The 23281-nt window shown below is 53.7% G+C and overlaps 1 protein-coding gene across 11 annotated transcripts in view; it reads left to right on the top strand.

Annotated features, from left to right (window-relative positions):
• LOC123353129 (collagen alpha-1(VII) chain-like) overlaps positions 1–23281 on the top strand; it is a 196477-nt gene that overhangs the window by 154944 nt on the left and 18252 nt on the right. For all 11 annotated transcript variants that reach the window (XM_044994027.1, XM_044994002.1, XM_044993994.1 and 8 more), the window contains 3 exons: positions 1921–2037; positions 15419–15496; positions 18098–18151. In XM_044994027.1, the coding sequence (XP_044849962.1) occupies positions 1921–2037; positions 15419–15496; positions 18098–18151 (249 nt within the window). The remainder of the gene's footprint in view (positions 1–1920; positions 2038–15418; positions 15497–18097; positions 18152–23281) is intronic.

Here is a 23281-nt window from a genome sequence, read left to right as displayed (position 1 = left end):
CCATCTCATTCCCCAAGAGAGCTCTGCTTTGGAGCAGTTGGGGAGGGTGAGGGAAGGAGCTGACTCTCCCTTCAGAATAGTTTAATGGGACTCTGCCTTGCTTTAGATGGATGGGCTTCTATTTTTAGTGTGCAGAAGAAACAGCTGCATGAATTAGAAATGCAGCTTGGCTGAGTCACTGAGGTCTTCCCCTCCACCTCCTTCAAGTTCTTCTCTCTCCTCGGAGCAACTTCTGGAGAATTCTCATTAGTGCACATTAGTGTGCATTTAATGGCTGAAGTATTAGTAACGGAGCCTTTCCACCTCTGGGCTTGCTGACTCATCTAGCCCAGGGCCAGAGGGAGTGAGAAACATGTTACCCTCCAGGGGGTGTTGGGTAGCACGTGTGAAATGAGTTGGGCATCTCACTTTAGCACCCAGCAGATGGATGGCGTCCATGTCACAAAGCAGTGACGGTGCCACGGGGCGTGGCCATCGCTGTCACAATCGGCACGTTTGGTGGCAGCCTCTTCAGAAAGGTCAGGGATTGACTGGGCCAGGGTGTCTGAACAACCCTCTCAGCCTGACAGATGGGCACACCAGAGTGTTGAAGCATGTTGGCAGGCCAGGCGCTGGCCGGCAGGATGATGTAGTGGAAAGGGCACAGGACTTGGACTCCCAAGACCTGGGTTTAAATTCTGGCCCAGCATACACTCCATGCATGACCTTGGGTGAGTCACTTAATCTACATTGCACCTCAGTTCTCCATCTGTACAATGGGGATAAAAACACTGCTCTACCTCGCGGCGGGGAGTGGGGTTGTGAGGATCAGTACATCTGTGAGGTGCTCGGTGATGGGGGCCAGGTGAGTACCTCGATGGTTAGTCACTGTCCTGTGGGTAAACAGAAGAGTTCAGATGCCAAGACCATCAACACTGTTCCTTAGGAGAGGCTATACCCACCTGCACCTGGCATTGACAGGGGAATGGAAATGGGTATTGCCAGCAAAATTTTCCTACCCTCATTCGTCTCTTAGCACAGGGCAGCTCTTTGGGGAGAGTTTCTCTGAGATAACGAGGTTGCTCTGGGAGTATAATCTGATGCAAATATATTTGTCCTGCTGTTTTGACATTGCAGCAGAGGGCCCGGCCCAGAGACATAACTGTAGTGAATGCAGGGCTGGCTCCAAGCACCAGTGAAGGAAGAAGGTGCCTGGGGTGGCCAATAGAAAGGGGCGGCAATGTGTCCCTTGTCGGGGGGGCACGTCTGGATCGGGCGGCGGCGGCGGCACTTTGGTGGCAGCAAAATCGGCCCCCTCTGGATTGGCGGCAATTCGGCGGCGGGCCCTTCACTTGCTGTCTTGCTCCTTGGCGGCACTTTGGCGGCAGCTCGATAGGGTTCTTTTTGGGGGGTTTTTCCGCCACTTGGGGCGGCAAAAAAGCTGGAGCCGGCACTGAGTGAATGCAAGGGATGGAGGAACTAAACACTGCGTCTATCAGGGCCGGCTCCAGGGGTTTTGCGGCCCCAAGCAGCCAAAAAAAAAAAAAAAAGCCGTGATCGCGATCTGCGGCAATTCAGCAGGAGGTCCTTAACTCCGAGCGGGAGCAAGGGACCCTCCGCCGAATTGCCGCGGAATACCGGGACGTGCCGCCCCTCTCCGGAGTGGCCGCCCCAAGCACCTGCTTGCTAAGCTGGTGCCTGGAGCCGGCCCTGGCGGCTATGTTGGCAAAGGGCCCTCCCCCCCCAACATTCAAATCATTTCACTGCATTATTAAGAGGACAGCCAGATGTAAAGGGTTAATATATGTCCCACTGCCAGTAACCCCACTGACAGCATGGGCCGGGTAGGCCTTTGCAACCCCCCATCTTCCGGGGGACACGCCTATAGTCATTGGTACTTGAAGGGAAGTCTCTGACCCACTCTCTGTTTGGAATTCTCAGGGGACCAAGGGAGTTCCTGGCTTGGGCGGATTTAAAGGGCAGGTTGGATTGCCGGGGAAGATTGGTGTGGCTGGACCACCTGGATCTCAAGGACCACAGGGTGACCCAGGACCACAGGTAAGACATTCTGGGCACATTGCATTAGATGCTCTGCAGAATTCACACAGCTCCGGCAACTGTCTAGAGGGGTGTGAGCTAGCGGGCCGAGTGCAGCCTGAAAGCCAAGGCTGGTCACTTGCAGCTTGCTTTTCAGGAGAGCTGAGCATCCATATAACCCCACTGGCTTCGGCTTTTAAGAGTCTGTAACTGTAGGAGAAAGAGAGAGCCTGGAGCACGGGGCCTGGTGCAAGATCTGAGGCCTGGACAAGAGGCTATGAACCAAAGTCAGGCCATATATTAAAGGAGATGTTTACAAGTTCACTCTATGACTTTTGCAAAAGCATTGCCAGTGTGGCTAAAACACAGGCACTCCTAAGAAGTGACAGATACTGAGTAAGTGCAAGAACACACCCCAAAAGCTTAATCCAAGAACATCCTGGCCAGTGCCAGATCAGAGGGTCTGCTAGAGGTAATGAATAGGGAAGTTGTGCCAGAGACACCTGGAGCACGATACAAGGGGAGGTAATAAGCAGATGTCATGAAACACGTAAGATGGTATGAGTTATTTGTCTGTCTATAAATATTGGGGTGCCTCGCCTTAACCCTCTGTGCGGCCTTGGGGACAGCAGAAATTCCCGCTGCTGACTGAGCTGTTCCTTGCCACTGGACACTCATGTGCTAGTGTCCCTGTAACCCTGGAGCCAGGGCACTAGTACTGTGTCATGAGGGCAATAAACCTGGCCGAGTGCCTTTGTCACCGAACTGTGCCAGTGGTCATTCTTTCTGGGTAGTATGATCGAGGTCTTCCAAACCAGCTATCTGCGCAGGGCTGGGACAGCATACGGACAGCACACAGGCGCCTAACTGACAACAATAAGCGACATAGCCAGCTCTAACCATGTCCCTCTTCACAGACAGCGTGGTTGGTACGTGGCAGATGACAGAATTTGGCCCTCACCAATAGTCTCTGGGCCATATTGTAACCCAAGAGGCAAGATTTAAAATCGGTGGTGAGAGGGAAATAACCAGTTGAAGCAAAACTCTCCACAAAAAGCTCACATGTATCAACCTCTTCAAGGATCCCCCCTGCGGGCTACTGAGTCAGCGAGAGGAAGGACAGACCCATGGTTATGGTGCTAGTCTGGAATGTGGGAGACGTCCTGCTCTGCCACAGACTCAGTGTGTCACCTTGGACAAGTCTCTTAGCCTCCGTTCCCCATCTGTACAATGCGGGTATTGGCAGATTTGCAGGGGTGTTGTGAGGATAAATACTGCCCATCACTATGGCAATGGGGGCCAGCTAGATAATGCTTGGAAATGGTACTTAAGCAAGAGGAAGGTTGTGAACTGTAGGTGAGCATGACAGACCCTGTGCCTGGTCCTCCAGTACCACTGGGCTTCAGTGGGCTTGCTACGCAGAGCCACCTGGCGAAAGCACGTTTAGAACAAAAGAAAGCCCTGAGGGCTGGCGTGGGCTGGAGGTGTCTCAAACCTTGCTCAGCGTGGGAACGTGAACTCAGAGCAGTCCATGTCTGCAGGCTTTGCTGCTGCTCTTGTTCTTTTAACTCTTCAAGGTGAGCAGTACGCGCCTCTGCAGAGGTAAAGGACTAAGACCTCTAGACAGCTGAAGGAGATCGGAGTTCTGATCCCGGCTCTGCCACCACCGTGTTCTGTGATCATGGTCAAGTCACTTAACCTCTCTGTGCATCAGTTCCCCATGTATAAAATGGGGGTAACAACACGCCCGTTCTCCCATCCTTTTTCTGCCTATGTTGGAAAGTCTTCAGGGCAGGAACTGGCACCTAAATAAGAAAGGAAAGCGAGGTAAATTTTAAGCTGCTAGCGCCGTGAATGTGCCCCGACAACCCTAGACATTTGGGGTACTTGGTGCCTATAGTTCTGAAGCAGTTGGATGCGTTAAAGCTCTATTTGTGGGTCATCTTTAAGATGTGTCTTTGCACTCAAGACACGCTGGGCTCCTTTTGAAATGTAACAAAAAGACTTGGAAATGAGACATGCTAATGCTATTGAGGAATGTGACTGTCCTGCCCCCAGATTTTATGATAATGAAGAGCGCATGCAAGCACAATACAGCGGATGATACTGTAGATTGATGCTAATCAGCAACCCACGAGCATCATTTATTAAATAAGCAAGAAATCTGCCAATGAAACAGGACTAAAAATAAAAACATACCTCTCGACTGTGCTGCGGAGAAAGGCTGAGTTTCAGCCTTCAGCTAGACGATAAAAGTAAATGAATGTCAAAAGACTGGAGAACATGAGAAATGCATAGAAGAGGTAAATGTCTGAAAGGCCAACCATTTCCCATAAATTAATCTGTAAATAGGCATTTAAAAATCACTATCAGTAAATAGGTGAGGGCTCATAGAATTGCTGGACTGGAAGGGACCTCGAGAGGTCAGCTATCCCAGTCCCCTGTAGTGTGTCATGTTTCACACCATAGGTGGCTGCATGTTGCACATCAGCAGTGATGTGACCGGATGCCCGGGATGGGCCACCCTGAAAATGTCACACTCCGGGTAGACTGCATGAAATAGGAGAGACAATCCCCAGAGCTGGTGGGTCACCCTATACTTGGATTTACCAAACCAGTAACAAAAGAGCTTCTGCAGCACCACACCGATTAACCAGAAGCCAAACAAAGTCCCCCTTAGGCACTGCAGCCCTTGGCTCCCATCCAGGCAACCTAGTCTAATATAGTGAGAAGTTATTGAAAACCTATTTCGCCAGATGTGAGGTTCTTTTTAATCCCAAAGGATCAGTCACATATCCCCAGGTTAATACGAATCCCAGATCTTACCCAAATATCACGCTCCCAGTCAATCCTTAGTAAACTAACTAAAGATTGTAATAGTAAAAGGAAAGAAGAGGGTTATAAATGATTAACAGGTCATATACGTACAAATGATTGCAAAGCCTTTCTCTCAGGTTTGTAGCAGGGATGGAATAGCTTGCCGGCTTGTAAGGTATCTCTGGTAACTTCCAAAAGATTGGAAGGTCCTCGGTCCATAGTTCAAGATGCTCCATTTTTTGTAAATCCACAGTCCAGAGAATTAGAGTAGGAATGAGGCAAAATGGAGATATCTCAGGGGTCTTTTATATCCTCTGCCATGTGCATGGAAATTTACTGTCCCAAACAAAGCCCACAGCCACTGTGTGTGGAAAATTACTGGCCCAAGATGGAGTCTAGGGTCACATGAGTATATGTGGTTTGCTTACATGGTTTGCTGTATCACAGGGAAATAGTCATTGGCTCCTTGCTGTCTGGGGCATCCTGCAGGAAGATCTACTGGGCAGGATGAGTTTCTTCAATGGCCCATTGTGTGTTAAGTCCTAGGGGCAGCCGGTGTAGGAAGCAATCACTTGAGGCCAGAGAGCAGACAGCTAACCAAAACCTCCATTTTATTTACAGACACAGAGAGCTCACTCAGCCGGTTGAAACCGGCCGAGCTATCCCTTAATAGTCTAACTCAGTTGCCATAGTAACAAAACCCATGACAACCAAATACACAACATAGTGCGATCTGAGTGTCCTTGATGGACCATCAATACATAGCTGTCTAGCTCTGATGTAAACCCATCTGGTGGGTGTCTCCCAGGAATACAGCACAGGTTTCCATAGCCAAAAGTCATAACGTCCACTATAAAGATGATACATGGATTTAACCAGGATAATCATACCTGATAGACTGCAACTTTTCCATTGATACTTACATGATACACTTCGTACAAGATTTATGATTATAAATTATATAACAGTGGTAATACCAATAGTATAAATAGTCATATTTCATCACACAATGTCACAGGTGGGTGAATTGATTCTTGAATATACGGTCTGTAAAATACCTCCTGGAGGAAAGGTAAGTTGTATCTCTGCTTCAGGAAAACAACACATTGGGGGAGGAGTGGGACAAAGACACAATGTTTTTGCTTTTAACCATTATGCGGCATTCCCCAAGTACTTAAGACTCTCTCACCATCAGCCAGCCAGTTGCGGGGGTGCGGGGGGCAGGATGGGAGAGGAATAAAATATGTAGCAAATACCATCATGTAAAGAGATGCGGAGAATTTGATGTGCAGAGCTGGTATGACTGATACAATTCTATAACGTCTGTGCTATACAAACAATAGAGATTCTCCTGTGGAAGTCATTCAAACCCCATTTCCTGGGATGACCCAAAGTAGACAGACAGAAAAGTGGAACACAGAGCAGCCTTGGGCTTGTTACATCAGTGTCAAACTGAGCTTGGACCTCAAGAGTTCCATTTCCTTCATTAATCTAGGACACGTAGTCTCCAAGTGGTTCAAAATTTGGCCAAATGACTGATTGGAACAACTGACATTACACCCCAAGTTCCCCTTGGCTTCTATTTGAGCCTGAGATGCAAACAGTGCTTCAAAATCCACTGTTTGAAATGAGCAATAATTAGTACCAGGATTGTCCTCTCCTGGCTTTCACTGGACCCCTATCTTGGACCACACGAAGGCAGTGAATATGTCTTTAGTGCAGTGTGCATGGATCTGCAGCCTGATTTTTTTCCACTGCCCTGCACCATGTGTCGTCATTTACCTCTGTACAAAGTGAGTGAGGTATAAAATGCTGGTAATGCTTTACGCCCTTTGGCACAGGTGTGTAGATACTGACGCAGGTGCAGGGCAGTGGGGGATCATGACCCTAGAGAGGAGACAACTAGATAAGGGCAAATGCAGTGAACACAACTAATTCTAGCTTGCATTCATTATGGTCATTGTCAGGTTTAATAGCTTAATTATGTACTTGGAGATACTATAAAAGAGGGGCTTGATCTAGACAAAATAAACTCCAGAAGCTCAAACAAAGTAACAGACCTTCATTTCCTGAAGTATCTTTAGTACAAAAGATGGGCCTATATCATCCCTTACTGTAACAAACATCAAACCACTATGGAAGAGCGCGATGCAGAAACCGACCCCAGTGTCGCAGTAGGAAGCACGTTTGGAGTCATCTGGCTTATGAGACATAACTTCCTTTTTTGCTCTCCTTAGTTAAAATCCACACTCAGTTTTATCACTGAAGATCCAGCCCAGATCAAGGTTCCCATCCAAGTTCTAAAACCCCAAGAAGAGGAGTTTACAATGGGAGTAACACTTGTCCAGTGTTGCTATCCTAATATTCATTAGATCTTTTTTTCTGCAATAGGAGGCATGCAGTTAGCTTTGGCATGTTCACAGGGACAGATCTTGCTCTCTGTTACGCCAGTGCATGGCCCCACATGTTTTAAAGAGGTTCCAGAATTTGAGCCTGGTGTCCCAGATTGTCCCTTCAGCTTATGCAGGCACAGGGGACCTCACTCAGGCTCAACTCCCTTCAGAACATGCAAGGGAAGAAAGCAGCACTACTCCACGCAGAAGGAGTGTCCCAGGGCTTGGCTGAGCACAAGAGAAGGTAGCACAATGGGCTTGGCTATTCACACAGCCTGGAACTTTTATTCAGCCCCATGGATTTCCACCTGGCAGTCCCGTCTGGAGTTAAAGCTTCCCAAAGCAGCTTTACCTCCCGTAGGATGCTCTCCCCAGCTGCTACAAAGGAGCCATGCTGCATGGGGAAATGGACAGCAGAGCAGCGTGGCATGGGAGCCAACTCTGACAGGCCTGTTCCTGCTGCCATGAATTGTGGGGTTCCCTTTCCCCAGGGATCCCCTGGATCTGTGGAGTTGGGAGGCCTCGCCTCCTGCCAGCTCTCAGTTCCTCCCTCCTAAGAAGATGCTTCCCTGTGAGTTCTAGCAGGAGAACCTCATGAAGATTTCTGGTCCCTTTGCATGGGAAAACCTCCTCTGCCCCAGAGCCATTAGAGCAGTCACCTCCATTGAAATTTAGTATCATTGCGGTAGTTCCATGCAGCATGCACAGATACATAGTCACTGGAAACACTGGGTCAGATCCTGCTCCCACAAATTCAGGACAGGGTTGATGTCAAGTAGTAAATGTCAATGTGTTTGTAATGTCGTTCCATGCTTTGTGCTTCCACAGGAATTCATAGACTACAAAGCCAGGAGGGACCGTTGTGATCGTCTAGTCTGACCTCCTGTATAACACAGGCCATAGGACTTCCCTGAATTAATTACTGTTTGAACTAGAGCAGATCTTGATTTAAAAGTGTGCAGTGATAGAGAATCCACCACAACCACTTCTACGAGTGGTTAATTACCTCACTATTATAAACTTGCACCTTATTTCCAGTCTGAATTTCTCTAGCTTCGATATCCAGCCATTGGACTGTGCTACACTTTTTTCTGCTAGATCGAAGAGCCTATTATTAAATATTTGTTCCCCATGTAGGTCGTTAAAGACTGTAATCGTGTCACACCCTAACCTTCTCTTTGTTAAGCTCCTTGAGTCTGCCACCATAAGGCAGGTTTTCCAATCCTTTAATCATTTTACTGGCACTTCGCTGGACCCTCTCCAATTTATCAGCCTCCATCTTGAATTGTGGACACCATAACTGGACAGTGTTCCAGCGGTGGTTGCACCCATGTCCGTAGCGCTTCTATGGTATTACACACTGTTTCACTATCTCCTTGTCGTCTTCTCTTTCCATCGGTGAGGCTTCATCAGCGTCATTTTGCATGCCCTACATTCTGCGGAGATCTCTCTGCAGAAAGCCCGGGCCCTGATCCTGGAACTGGCTGTGGAGGGGTAGACCCTGGCATTCATGTTGAGGCTGATGTCTGCCCACACACACAGGGCTGGTGCAAGGATGTTTCGCGCCCTAGGCGAAACTTCCACCTTGCGCCCTCCCCACCCTGAGGCCCCACCCTGAGCCCCCCCCACGGCAGCTCCCCCCCCCCCCGCCCTGAAGCACCCTCCCTGAGGCAGCTTAGGCGCCGCAAGCGTGGGAGGCGGGAGAAGTGAAGCAGCCACAACGTGCTTGGGGAGGAGGCGCGGCAGGGGTGAGCTGGGGCGGGGAGTTCCCCTGTGTGCCGCGCCCCCGCCCCTTACTTGCTGCAGGCGGCCCTCCCCACGCTCCCCTGGCCCAGCTCCCTCTGCCTAAATGCTGGCAGCGACCAGGGCGGCTGAAGATCCGGCCGCCGCAGTCGCTGATGAAGAAAATGCTGCCCCCCAAATCCTAGCACCCTAGGCGACCGCCTAGGTCACCTAAATGGTTGCACCGGCCCTGCACACACACAATGAGTTGCAGGATCAAGGGCCAGGGTGAGCAGCTGCTCTTAGTACAGGCCTGTCTACAGCAAGCCTCAGAGAGCTGTGTTTGGAGGATGGGGGTGAATCTAGGGTGACCAGATCACCCAGGTCAAATATCGAGACGCGGGGGGGCGGGGCGGGGGCAGAGTGGGAAAAAATGGCGGCAGAGCAAAAAAAAAAAAATCCCCCACCCCCGATTCCTCCTCCCTCCGCAAGCGCTGGAGGGAGGCCCGGGAGACTCAGGGGAGCACGGGGCCGGGGTGAGTGTGAGTCCAGCCTGGCCCCGAGCAGGCAGGACTCAGGCGCGGTATCTGGAGGGAGAGTACGGGGTGGCCTGCGGGGCCAGGCAGCGGCTGTTCTCCCCACCTGGGCAGCAGGACTCGGGAGCAGCCGCTGCTGCAGCTCCCACTGCCGCGGGGGGAGGAAGCGGCCGCTGGCCAAGCTCGGCAGCTGCGGCTCTGGCGCCCACGAACCCCCCGAGCCCGGGCCTGCTGCGGGGACCCAGTGCGCACGCTGCGCATACCCAGCCCCTGGCCACTCGCGTCTGGGCTGGCTGCCCAGCTGGTACAATCCTGCGGGCGGCCTCGGAGTGGGGGCAGCAGGCCCCAGCCCCCCGCATCCCGCTCGGGTCCTGCAGGGGAACGAATGGGACTGGGCTGCCGATGCCTCCGCCACGGGATTGCACCAGCTGGGCAGCCAGCCCAGACGCGACTGGCCAGGGGCTGAGTGCAGTGTGCGCGCTGCCCCGCAGCAGGCCGGGCTCGGGGGGTTCGGGCCCGGGCACCAAAGCCGCAGCCGCCGAGCGCCACGTGCTTGGCCACTTCCTCCCCCCGCAGCAGTGGGAGCTGCAGCAGCGGCTGCTCCCGAGTCCCCTGCCCAGGTGGGGAGAACAGCCGCCACCTAGCCCCACGGGCCGCCCCCCTACTCTCCCTCCAGGTACCGCGCCCGAGTCCTGCCTGCTCGGGGCCAGGCCAGACTCACACTCACCCCGGCCCTGCACTCCCCTGAGTCTCCTGGGCATGGCATGCTTGGAAAGAGGCGGGGATTTGGGGAAGGATCCAATGGGGGAAGGAGGGGGCGGAGTCGGGGCAGGGGAGGGCGCGAGCCCTTCGGGCTCCGGAGCCTTTGCTTGTTTGTCCAGTGTCCCGACCTAACATTGGTCGAGACGCGGGACAAACAAGCAAATATCGGGACAGTCCCGATAAAATCAGCAAAGAATCCTGTGGCACCTTATAGACTAACAGACGTTTTGCAGCATGAGCTTTCATGGGTGAATACCCACTTCTTCGGATGCAAGCAGTGGAAATTTCCAGGGGCAGGTGTGTATATATAAGCAAGCAAGAAGCAAGCTAGAGATAACGAGGTTAGATCAATCAAGGAGGATGAGGCCCTGTTCCAGCAGCTGAGGTGTGAAAACCAAGGGAGGAGAAACTGGTTCTGTAATTGGCAAGCCATTCACAGTCTTTGTTTATTCCTGAGCTGATGGTGTTAAATTTGCAGATGAACTGGGGCTCAGCAGTTTCTCTTTGAAGTCTGGTCCTAAAGTTTTTTTGCTGTAGGATGGCCACCTTAAAATCTGCTATTGTGTGGCCAGGGAGGTTGAAGTGTTCTCCTACAGGTTTTTGTATATTGCCATTCCTAATATCTGATTTGTGTCCATTTATCCTTTTCCTTAGAGACTGTCCAGTTTGGCCGATGTACATAGCAGAGGGGCATTGCTGGCATATGATGGCATATATTACATTGGTGGATGTGCAGGTGAATGAACTGGTGATGGTGTGGCTGATCTGGTTAGGTCCTGTGATGGTGTCGCTGGTGTAGATATGTGGGCAGAGTTGGCATCGAGGTTTGTTGCATGGGTTGGTTCCTGAGCTAGAGTTACTATGGTGTGGTGTGCAGTTGCTGGTGAGAATATGCTTCACGTTGGCAGGTTGTCTGTGGGCGAGGACTGGCCTGCCACCCAAGGCCTGTGAAAGTGTGGGATCATTGTCCAGGATGGGTTGTAGATCCCTGATGATGCGTTGGAGGGGTTTGAGCTGGGGACTGTATGTGATGGCCAGTGGAGTCCTGTTGGTTTCTTTCTTGGGTTTGTCTTGCAGTAGGAGGCTTCTGGGTACACATCTGGCTCTGATGATCTGTTTCCTTATTTCCTCGTGTGGGTACTGTAGTCTTGAGAATGCTTGGTGGAGATTTTCTAGGTGTTGGTCTCTGTCTGCGGGGTTAGAGCAGATACGGTTGTACCTCAGTGCTTGGCTGTAGACAATGGATCTTGTGGTGTGCCCGGGATGGAAGCTGGAGGCATGAAGGTAGGCATAGCGGTCGGTAGGTTTTCGGTATAGGGTGGTGTTAATGTGACCACCACTTATTTGCACCGTGGTGTCTAGGAAGTGGACCTCCCGTGTAGATAGGTCCAGGCTGAGGTTGATGGAGGGGTGGAAGCTGTTGAAATCATGGTGGAATTTTTCCAGAGTCTCCTTCCCATGGGTCCAGATGATGAAGATGTCATCAATGTAGCGTAGGTAGAGAAGGGCGTGAGTGGATGGGAGCTGAGGAAGCGTTGTTCCAGGTCGGCCATAAAAATATTGGCATATTGTGGGGCCATGCGGGTGCCCATAGCGGTGCCACTGATCTGGAGATATATATTGTCATTAAATTTGAAATAGTTGTGTGTGAGGATAAAGGCACAGAGCTCAGCAACCAGTTGTGGTGTGGCATCATCAGGGATACTGTTCCTGACAGCTTGTATTCCATCAGTGTGTGGGATGTTTGTGTAGAGAGCCTCTACATCCATGGTGGCTAGGATGGTGTTTTCTGGAAGGTCACCAATACATTGTAGTTTCCTCAGGAAATCAGTGGTGTCACGGAGATAGCTGGGAGTGCTGGTAACATAGGGTCTGAGTAGAGAGTCCACATATCCAGACAGTCCTTCAGTGAGAGTTTCAATGCCCGAGATGATGGGGCGTCCAGGATTTCCGGGTTTGTGGATCTTGGGTAGTAGATAGAATAACCCTGGTCGGGGTTCTAAGGGTATGTTGATTTGTTCCGGTGTTAGTGTAGGGAGTGTCCTGAGTAGATGGTGCAGTTTCTTAGTGTATTCCTCAGTGGGATCTGAGGGAAGTAGCCTGTAAAATTTGGTATTGGAGAGTTGTCTGGCGGCCTCCTTTTGGTAGTCAGACCTGTTCATGATGACAACAGCACCTCCTTTATCAGCCTCTTTGATTATAATGTCAGGATGGTTTCTGAGGCTGTGGATGGCATTGCGTTCTGCACGACTTAGGTTGTGAGGCAAGCGATGTTGTTTTTCCACAATTTCTGCCTGTGCACGTCGGCGGAAGCATTCAATGTATAGGTCCAGACTGTCATTTCGACCCTCAGGAGGAGTCCATGTGGAGTTCTTCTTCTTGTGCTGTTGGTGGGAGGGTAACTGTGTATCAGTGCGCTGTTCAGTGGTGTCCTGGAAGTATTCTTTGAGTCGGAGACGGCGAAAGTAGGCTTCCAGATCGCCGCAGAACTGTATCATGTTGGTGGGGGTGGCAGAGCAGAAAGAGAGTCCCCGAGATAGGACAGACTGTTCTTCTGGGCTGAGTGTGTGGCTGGATAGATTGAGGATATTGCTGGGTGGGTTAGGGGTATCACGGTTGTGGCCCCATGTGGCAGGTAGGAGTTTAGACAGCTTACAGTCCTTTTTCCTTTTTAGAGAGATGAAGTGAGTAATGTAGATCTCCTGTCTTATTTTAGTGAAGTCCGTTTGTATGGAAGTTTGGTTATTGATGAGAGTCTCTAGGTTGGAGAGCTCTTTTTTGATGTTTTCCTGTTTGCTGTATAGGATGCTGATCAGGTGGTTCCTCAGTTTCTTAGATAGAGTACGGCATAATCTCTCACTGTGGTCTGTGTAGTATATAGATAGCAGTGGATTTTTTACCTTTAGTCCATTAGGTATGATGTCCATCCGTTTACATTTGGAAAGGAAGATGATATCCGTCTGTATTTGTGCAAGTTTCTTCATGAATAAAATCGGGACGTCTGGTCACCCTAGGTGAATCAGATGCCCAGTGTTTTCTGTTTCATTAGCAAAAAGCAACGTGGCAGGCAGGCCAAGCCGGGGGAAAGAGATTTTTGTGAAGCCTGCGGAGTGGCCAGTGTTACGTGCTTAGAGTTTATCATTTCTGTGTAAGGAACCTGGCGTGGCTTGGCTTGCTGGGCCACTGGTGCAACCCTAACTTGGGCCCCTCCTGAAACTTGGCCCTGTACCTTCAGTTCCGCTCATCATATAACATCTTCCAGCTCTAATTCCTGCGCCTTTGTGAAGAAGGCACAGCCCAGAATCCCCTCCCTTGCTTCTAATGCAGCCCACCACCGTACCCAGCGCTGCTTCGCAAGAGTGCTGCGCTTGGCTTTTTCTGTAGAGGAGTGAGGGACGCCAACTGTCTAATCGCACACACCCAAACACACTTGCCCCACTCCTTCCCCAAGGCCGTGTCCCTGCCCCTGCCCTTCTCCGAGGCCCTGCCCCCGCTCACTCCACACACACACCCCTCCCTCCGTCACTCGCTCCCCCCCACTCTCACTCACTTTCACCAGGCTGGGGCAGGGGGTTGGGGTGTTGGAGAGGGTGGGGCTTCTGGGCTGGGGGGTGGGTCCGAGGGGTTTGGAGTGTGGGAGGGGGCTCTGGGCTGAGCCTGGGGCAGGGGGTTGGGGTGTTGGAGGGGGTGTGGGCTCTGGGAGGGAGTTTGGGTGTGGGAGGGAGCTCCGGGCTGAGCCTGGGGCAGGGGGCTGGGGTGCAGGACTGGGTGTGGTCTCTGGGAGGGAGTTTGGGTGAGGGAGGGGGCTCCGGGCTGAGCCTGGGGCAGGGGGTGGGGGTGCAGGAGGGGGTGTGGGCTCTGGGAGGGAGTTTGGGTGCGGGAGGGGGCTCAGGGCTGGGGCAGGGGGTTGGGATGCAGGAGGGGGTGTGGGCTCTTGGAGGGAGTTTGGGTGTGGGAGGGGGCTCCGGGCTGAGCCTGGGGCAGGGGGTTGGGGTGCAGGAGGGGGTGTGGGCTCTGGGAGGGAGTTTGGGTGTGGGAGGGGGCTCCGGGCTGAGCCTGGGGCAGGAGGTTGGGGTGCAGGACGGGGTGTGGGCTCTGGGAGGGAGTTTGGGTGCGGGAGGGGGCTCAGGGCTGGGGCAGGGGGTTGGGGTGTGGGGTGTGGAAGCTTCCGGCACTCCTGCCCTGTTCCTTTTCTCTGCCATCCCTGGAGCTGAAAACTATTTAAAAGCAGCCGAGAGGGTGGAAAGAACTGAAAGCAAGAGATACCCTCATGTATGTTTAAACAGGCCGGATCTTTTCTATTAGCAGTACAAGTGACACACACCGAAAAAGCTGTGTAAGAGACCATTAGTGATGCCAGCTTTGGCACTGATTAACGCGCACACGAGACGCTGCCTTCCCCACCCACGCTGCTCCCTGTGTTTCCCCTAAATTAAAAGATAAAGGCCTCAGGAACAGCACCGAGACCCTCCAGCTGCCCGCGCGGGAGGGAGCTGCAGCCGTCAAAGCCCCGGGAGCTCTCTGCCTCCCACTGAGACGGTGGTTCTTAAATTAGTGGGGGGACTGCTGCCTATGTGTGTGAAAGCAAGTGACCTTTCCCAACAGAGACAGGACTAAACAAACTCTTAGCAGCCTCACTTGGACAAGAAAGCAAGAGGTTGGTCCTGGGCCACACTGGATGGAGGATAGGAATTGGGTCCTCCATGGAGAACCCCCAAGGACAGGGTTAGGGGGAGTTGTCTGCTGGGGGGGGGGTGCTCCCAAGAGGTGACGGGGGCAATGGCTGATTGCTTGAGAGTCATGGGTATAGGGGGCTGACGTCCTTGGCTGTTGGAGGGCTCAGAAGGAGCAAAGCTCACCCTCCTGCTGGGAGGACTCAGAAGAAACTCTAAAGAGCTGCTCGGTTTACTGTCCCCTGGGGTTCTTATTTGCAGGGGATGAGGCTGGTACTGGGGCTGAAGCATAAACCGATACGTTTGGTGGAAGGGGAAATATTTTGGCAACACCTGAACTCCAGATGTTTGCCCCAAGTTGCCTTTGATGTCTGAAGTCTTGTTATGCCGAGAATAGGATTCGGGGGGGACACCCAGAAATATAGAATGAATTCAGAGGCATCTGTGGAAGTTGGCCAGTCACTTAGAATACAATGATCCTTTTTGCTATATCTTTTAGGGTGCAAGAGGTAGAAGAGGAAGACCTCAGCTCTGCCTCAGGGGTCCTGCAGGTACTCCTGGCAACAAAGGAGAAAAGGTGAGTACTGAGAACTGCTCAGTTAGCTTAGAAAATGAAGCTGAAGCTGTGTGGGAGGGGGTTATGGGGAGGGAACTTTTTTTTGTTGTTGTTCTGTGTTTGTACATGCCTAGCACAATGGTGGCCCTGGTCTGTTACTGGGGCTCCTAGGTACTTCAGTAATACAAATAATGAATAATAATAGGCCACTGGACTGAGGTTTGGGACATCTGGATTCAGTCCCATGCTCTGCCATAATAATGAGTCTGATCTGACTCTCACTGAACTCCGCAGGAAGGCATCCACTGGCTTCGATACACAGAGGGTCAGGCCAACTGTCAGCTGAGCTCTGGGAGCAGTTTGTTAGTATCGTTCCCCCTGCTGGGTCCGAAGAAAAGTCCATCAGATCAGGTCTTGGGTGAAGGCTGTTGACTTCGGTTTTGATTTGCCGGCCTTGTGGACTGTCACTGCTCTGTGTACAGACAGTGTGTTGGCCCAGAGTGCCGGCATTCTCAAGGTGTGTCTACACTGGAAGACGTCATTTCCAGCTCAGCTAGACATATATAATCAAGCTAGCGCGCTGAAAATAGCAGTGTAGATGCAGTGGCGCGAGCAGCAGGCAGGGCTAGCCAACCCGAATCTGATCCCGTCTGAAATCCTAGGTGCATACTCAAGTGGCCAGCCTGTCCCACCGTTCTCACCGCTGCAGGCGTACGTCTTTTGTTAGCACGCTAGCTCCGTCACAGCCAGCATGTCTGGAAATTACACTTCCAGCTCCAGTGCAGACACACCCTCAGGGTCAGTGATCCGGGCTCTGTGGCACAATCCTGGCTAGACTGTCTCTGTTTTAGGCATTTGCAATGCGCCAACCCTCACTGCCAACGATGTTTGTAACACTTCTTTGGGAAACACCGTATTTGGGGCCCACCCTCCTTGACAGCCTCCCCCTTTTAATTGACTGGAGAGGGTTGCGCAGTCCAATTAAATAGTGCGATGCTATATCCTCTGAGGGTTCCAGAGAGCACTTGACTAGCTAGCTCGGCAGAGCTCATTTCACCCAGCTAGTCTAGCTGAAAAAGCCAGGGCCAAGACTTTAAAAAACGGGAGCCTAAAGTTAGGATTCTGAGCCCGTGTGTTTGCCTCTAAACAAGTGGTCTGATTTGCCAGAGGGCAGATCACCCCGCAAGCTGCTGATTGCTCTCACTACGGAAAACCGGGCCACTTATTTAGAGGTCTGACTATGGAATCAGCCCAACTTTAGTCTCCCGTTTTTGACCGCCTTGGCTCTCTGTATTTGCATTGCTAGCGAGAGGGAAATTACGGCTAGGCCAGGCAACCTTGAAAAAGCAGCAGATACAAGAACTGAAGGGTTTTATGTTATTCTGCAAGCAAGTCAAATGCCTAAAATTGCCCATACTCCAGTAACAAAGTTAGCCAGACGGAAGGCAAAACAAGGCCAGAGACAAGCAATGTAAATCATTCGTGCCTGTTAGTCTGGCCAGGAATTGGGTACAGTGGCAGAGCATGAGGACTGACTGGCAAAAGGCTGACCGATTCTGAAATCATCCTCTCTTTATCCTCTCTTCTCGGACAGCTTTAGATCTTTGCTACCGAGTCATATTTCTAGCTGAGGTTTTATCTGCTGCAGATGTCAACGTCCCTGACTCACTGTTTTACTGCGGCAGTGAGTGGCCATGTCAGTTCTGCCCTGTAATAGGTTTAGCCTTTGAGGCTGATGCAATTTGTTCCAGTGCTTTCGCCTCTGTTAAGTAGTCACAGATTCAGAAAAATGGCCATCACGGCTCCCGTTCGGACAATTCACCCTGTGCCATGTAGGCTTTTTTTTTAGCGTAGCAATTTTTAATCAACAAATTTGGTTGGAAATGGCTCAGAGCAACTTTTGCAGTGCAGTTGTCTGCACTGAGTAGAGAAATCCTCCATCCTGCTTGTTGTTTCCCTTGAGGGCGGTGGCGTTGTGTTCCCAAGGTTGTAACTACGATGCCATCAGAAGGCTTGTTGGTGCAATCGTCTATCTGGCATTTGAGTTACAGGAGTGTAAAGTAGCTCAGTTTTGAGGCCAGATTCTCTCCCCAACCCAGAACTTTTGCTCCACTCAGATAATGAAACAGAGCCAGAATTTGTCTGTAGCTGGCTAGCTGAGAAGTCACCTGGCATGAGGAGATCTGGAATAAAGCTGAGGGCACATCAGGGGTAGGAGGTCCATTCAGGCAGCTGGGAGGGGACCATCAGTGCAAAGCAGATTCTCATTTGGACTATGGTCCCTTAGGGACCATATGTAAACGGCATATGTTAGAGCAGCCCCTGGGCTGCTCTAGCTCCTTTGGTGGCTGGGGCAAGTGCAGATCAGTCCACAGAAGCAGGGGGACTTAACCAGCCCGTAATGTATCCCCTCCTCTCCTGCATTGGGATGAATCTGGCAATTTCAGTTTACTGAACTATTTTCTGGTGTCTCTTAAATTTACGGGAAAACACTGTATTTGAACCTTGTGGTCCCTCCCCCTCTTTCTTTAGCATCTTTTTCTATTCAAGATGCATTTACTGTTGGAGACATTTACTGCCTAATCTGTTGAACCTCTGTAATTACGTAAGTGTTTTTAACAGGGAGAAAATGGTCCAGCTGGTGTGAAAGGAGAGAAAGGAGATCCTGGCCTTTCTGTGAGTACTTTATCCCCAAATCAACAGCCTATTGCACAAGCCAGAATAGAGAAAATAGGGCAAATGATGCCTAAGAGGTACGGGGGAGGACAGAGACACTCAGAGCAAATTCATTCCGAATGGCTCCAGGAGATGAGTTTGCCGCGCATTGGACCATTAGCGGCTTATAAGATGTCAGCTAGCTGCCCGCTGAGTCAGAGAGAATGCAGAGAGCAGCGTCACAGCAAAACAGATCGCAGCTCTGCTCTCCGAGGGTGCTGGACTAGGGGCAAACTTCTCTTCTCCCATCCTCCGCGTGGATCCTCTGCCTTTTGTTGACATCGGTAGGCGTTCCATGGGTGGGACAAGACCAGACTGTACAACAGTGATGGGGAGACAGAAGTGTGCCCTTGGTTTTGAGCAGCAAAAAGAAGCTTTGACAAAGCCTGTCCCCTGTAACAGGAATGACATTCACAATGCTGATACCTATCCCCACCCCCACCCCAAAAGCAAACTCACACACCACCAATCCACCAACAGCAAACCCCTGCCGCAGGCAGCCTGTTTATTTCGTAAAAGGGGGGAGAGGCTGAGACTCCATGAAGTTCAAATAGGGACTTTGCTATTGCTGATCAGTTTTACATGAAAGGTGCCCAGGTACCACAGCTGGGCGGCTGTGTAAAAACCCTAAGAATGGTAGATAGGGCAAAAGTGTGAATGAGAGAGAGAGATGTGACATGGAACCATGCAGGAGAAGGTAAGTCAGCGGAGAAACAGCTGCCAGGAAGGAAGTGAGACTTAGAGCTGATGAAATGAAGATGATGGTCAGAGCCACCCAAGAAGGGAGATGGCAAAAGAAAACAGGAGCCACAACGCTATTAACTCCAGATGAAGGTACAGCAAGATGATGAGGAGAAACCCAACGTTCAGGAGACAGGAGGTGTCCTTTCCCATATCATGAAACGGAATCATTAAGATCAGGGGGGGATGACACGCATGGAGCAATGGGTTAGGCCTGGCTTAGAGTGAGGAACGAAGGTGAAGTGGATCAGGATGGGTACCTATATAATAAGGATCAGTGGGAACACTTTAGCAACGCTTGGGAAAGTGAGTGAGGCTCCCAAAGGATTGGTTTATTTTGTATTTTGACTTGGGCGAATGAGGGTCTGGTGGTTAAGGATCAGGGGTGGGATGCAGGAGAATGAGGTTCTCTCCCTGTCTTTGCTACCAATTCTCTGTGTGATTTCAGAGATGGTCTCTTAATGTATCTGGACCTCTGTCTCCACGTCTGTTAAATGAGGGAAATGAAATGGGTGCAGTTAGGTTTAATACGTTCATTTCCACTAGGCATTCGCATACTGTGGAGACAAGCGCTGTAGAAAAGCCTATAATATATAACCTCTGTTGCCATGGCTGCCTGTGGCTTCAGCACGGGGCAGAGGTGCTGGAACACAATCAGAGAAGATGCTCTTGGATATTAGGAAAAACTATTTCACTAGGAGGGTGGCGAAGCACTGGAATGGGTTACCTAGGGAGGTGGTGGAATCTCCTTCCTCATTGGTTTTTAAGGCCCAGCTTGACAAAGCCCTGGCTGGGATGATTTAGTTGGGGTTGGTCCTGCTTTGAGCAGGGGGTTGGACTAGATCAGTGGTTCTCAACCAGGGGTCCAGGGCCCCCTGGTGGGGCCTCAAACAGGTTTCAGGGGGTCCACCAAGCAGGGCCAGTGTTAGACTCACTGGGGCCCAGGGCAGAAAGCTGAAGGCCCACTGCATGGGCCCTGAGCTCCACCACTGGGGGCTGAAGCCAAAGCCTGAGCAACTTAGCTGCATGGGGCCACCTGTGGCGGGGGGTCCCGGGCAATTGTCCTGCTTGCTGCCCCCTAACGCCGGCCCTGGCTTTTATATGTAGAAAACCAGTTGTTGTGGCACAGGTGGGCTATGTAGCTTTTATAGCATGTTTTGGGGGGGCCTCAGAAAGACAAAGGTTGAGAACCCCTGGACTAGATACTGCCTGAGGTCTCTTGCAACCCTCATCTTCTATGGTTCTATGATTCTATCTGATCCCCCTGGAACTGGGAAGCATCAGAAATCTCACCAGAGAACCTGTTCTCTTAGATTCCCAGCCTGGCTTCTGGATCAGACCTGGCTGAAGTAGGGGAAGCGGAAGCTTCCTAACGGTGTGGGGACCACAGGGGCCAAAACCAACGCTCCACCTCCCACACCACCCTTCTCCCAAGCCCCTGCCCTTGCACTGCCCCTTCCCTTGAGCCCTGCCCTTGCACTGCCCCTTCTCCCGACCCCTCGCACCGCCCCTTCCCCCAAGCCACTGCCCTCACACTCCCCATTCCTCCAAAGTCCCCGCCCTCGCACCGCCCCTTCCCCCGAGCCCCCGCCCTTGCACTTCCCGTTCCCCCAAGCCCCCGCCCTTGCGTCACCCCTTCTCCCGACCCCTCGCACCGCCCCTTCCCCCGACCCCTCGCACCGCTCCATCCCCCAAGCCACTGCCCTCATACCACCCCTTCTCCCAAGCCCCTGCCCTCGCACCGCCCCTTCCCTTGAGCCCTGCCCTTGCACTGCCCCTTCCCCCGACCCCTCGCACCGCCCCTTCACCCAAACCCCTGCCCTCACTCTCCCCATTCCTCCAAAGTCCCCGCCCCCGCACCGCCCCTTCCTCCAAGCCCCCGCCCTCACATGACCCCTTCCCCCGAGCTCCCGCCCTCGCACAGCCCCTTTCCTTCCTCTGAGCCCCCGCCCTCACACCACCCCTTCCCCCAAACCCCCACCCTCGCACTTCCCGTTCCTCTGAGCCCCCGCCCTCACACCACCCCTTCCCCCAAACCCCCACCCTCGCACTTCCCGTTCCTCTGAGCCCCCGCCCTCGTACCGCCCCTTCCCTGAGCCCTCGCACTGCCCCTTTCCCTGAGCCCTCGCACCGCCCCTTCCCTGAGCCCTCGCACCGTCCCTTCCCTCAAGCCCCCTCCCTCCCTGCCCCTTCCCCCAAGTCCCCTCACACCACCCCTTCCCCCGAGCCCCCGCCCTCGCACAGCCCCTTTCCTTCCCTTGAGCCCCCGCCCTCACACCACCCCTTTCCCTGAGCCCTCGCCCCGCCCCTTCCCTGAGCCCTCGCACTGCCCCTTCCCCCAAGCCCTCGCACTGCCCCTTCCCCTGAACCCTCGCACCGCCCCTTCCTCCGAGCCCTCGCACTGCCCCTTCCCCCAAGCCCTCGCACTGCCCCTTCCCCTGAACCCTCGCACCGCCCCCTCGCCCCTTCCCCTGAGCCCTCGCACCGCCCCTTCCCCTGAGCCCTCGCACCGCCCCTTCCCCTGAGCCCTCGCACTGCCCCTTTCCCTGAGCCCTCGCACCACCCCTTCCCTGAGCCCTCGCACCGCCCCTTCCCTCAAGCCCCCCTCCCTCCCTGCCCCTTCCCCCAAGTCCCCTCACACCGCCCCTTCCCCCGAGCCCCCGCCCTCGCACAGCCCTTTTCCTTCCCTTGAGCCCCCGCCCTCACACTGCCCCTTCCCCTGAACCCTCGCACCGCCCCTTCCCCTGAGCCCTCGCACTGCCCCTTCCCCTGAGCCCTCGCACTGCCCCTTCCCCTGAGCCCTCGCACCACCCCTTCCCTGAGCCCTCACACCGCCCCTTCCCCCGAGCCCCCACCCTCGCACCGCCCCTTCCCCCGAGCCCCCGCCCTCGCCCTGCCCCTTCGCCAGAGCCCTCGCTCCGCCCCTTCCCACGATCCCCCGCACCGCCCCTTCCCACGAGCCCCCACCCTCGCACCGCCCCTTCCCCTGAGCCCTCGCACCGCCCCTTCCCCCGAGCCCCCACCCTAGCACCGCCCCTTCCCCTGAGCCCTCGCACCACCCCTTCCCACCATCCCTCGCACCGCCCCTTCCCCCGAGCCCCCACCCTCGCACCGCCCCTTCCCCTGAGCCTTCGCACCGCCCCTTCCCCCGAGCCCCCGCCCTCGCACCGCCCCTTCCCCTGAGCCCTCGCACCGCCCCGTCCCCTGAGCCCTCGCACTGCCCCTTCCCCCGAGCCCCCGCCCTTGCACCGCCCCTTCCCCTGAGCCCTCGCACCGCCCCTTCCCCCCGCGCCCCCGCCCTCGCACCGCCCCTTCCCCCGATCCCTCGCACCGCCCCTTCCCCTGAGCCCTCGCACCGCCCCTTCCCCCGAGCCCCCGCCCTCGCACCGCCCCTTCTCCTGAGCCCTCGCACCGCCCCTTCCCTGAGCCCTCGCACCGCCCCTTCCCCCGAGCCCCGCCCTCGCACCGCCCCTTCCCCTGAGCCCTCGTGCCGCCCCTTCCCCCGAGCCCCGCCCCGGCAGGAGCACCAGGCGGAGCAGGTCAAGCACTGTAGATAGAGCAGAGCCAGGGCTGGCGAGGTGGGCCTGGGTGCTAAGTGGGTGGGCCCACCTGTGGCTATGCCCCTGGTTCAGCCGCTCTCCCTGGCAGCTGAGCCTGGGCGAGGAGCGGGAGGGAGCCACTGCTCACACAGCTCAAGCCGCCTCTTCGGGTCACTGCTCCGTGCAGTGCAGCTGCTGCCTGCGAGAGCCTGGCTGGGGAAGTGGGGGCCACCCGCTGCCCGCCTGGCTGCCAGGGACAGGGGCCGAGCGAGCCGGAGTCCCCTCTCCCTGCCAGCACGTATCCACCTCACTCAGCCCCTGACCACGGCAGCTGGGCCTGGGTAGGGAGTGGGCTGACGCCACCACCCCAGCTATGCCGGGCGTGGGGAGTGTAGTGCAGTGGGAGAAGGCCAGAGGCTGCCCTCACCCCCCAGCAGGTAAAGTGCTGGGGGGGAGAGCACAGCGACCCCGGGCTGGACCCAGGGCTGAGGGAGGGTAGAGGAGACACATGGGGCAGTCACATGTCCTCCCCTTTAGATTGTGCCCCCACCCTCCCCAGTATGGGGAGGCACAAGTCGTCTATGCTTGGGTATGCTGCCGTGTGCTGGAGTCACAGCTGGCTGCAGTGGAGACATACCCTGAGAAACCAACACCTCCAATCATGAAATAGTGTTGGAGGAAGAAACAGGCATTTATGTGGCTTTAGGTCTGTGTAGATTCTCACCTGTGCAGCACAACACCTGCCACTGAAGAGAGATTTAGTTACATTATAAAACAGCCCTAATCAAATGTATTTCAGAATTGCTTTAGA

This window comes from Mauremys mutica, chromosome 1 (genome assembly GCF_020497125.1).
Source record: "Mauremys mutica isolate MM-2020 ecotype Southern chromosome 1, ASM2049712v1, whole genome shotgun sequence".
Taxonomy (NCBI): Eukaryota; Metazoa; Chordata; order Testudines; family Geoemydidae; genus Mauremys; species Mauremys mutica.
Note: the sequence above shows the minus strand (reverse complement) of the source record. Positions and strands in the feature narration are given on the sequence as shown.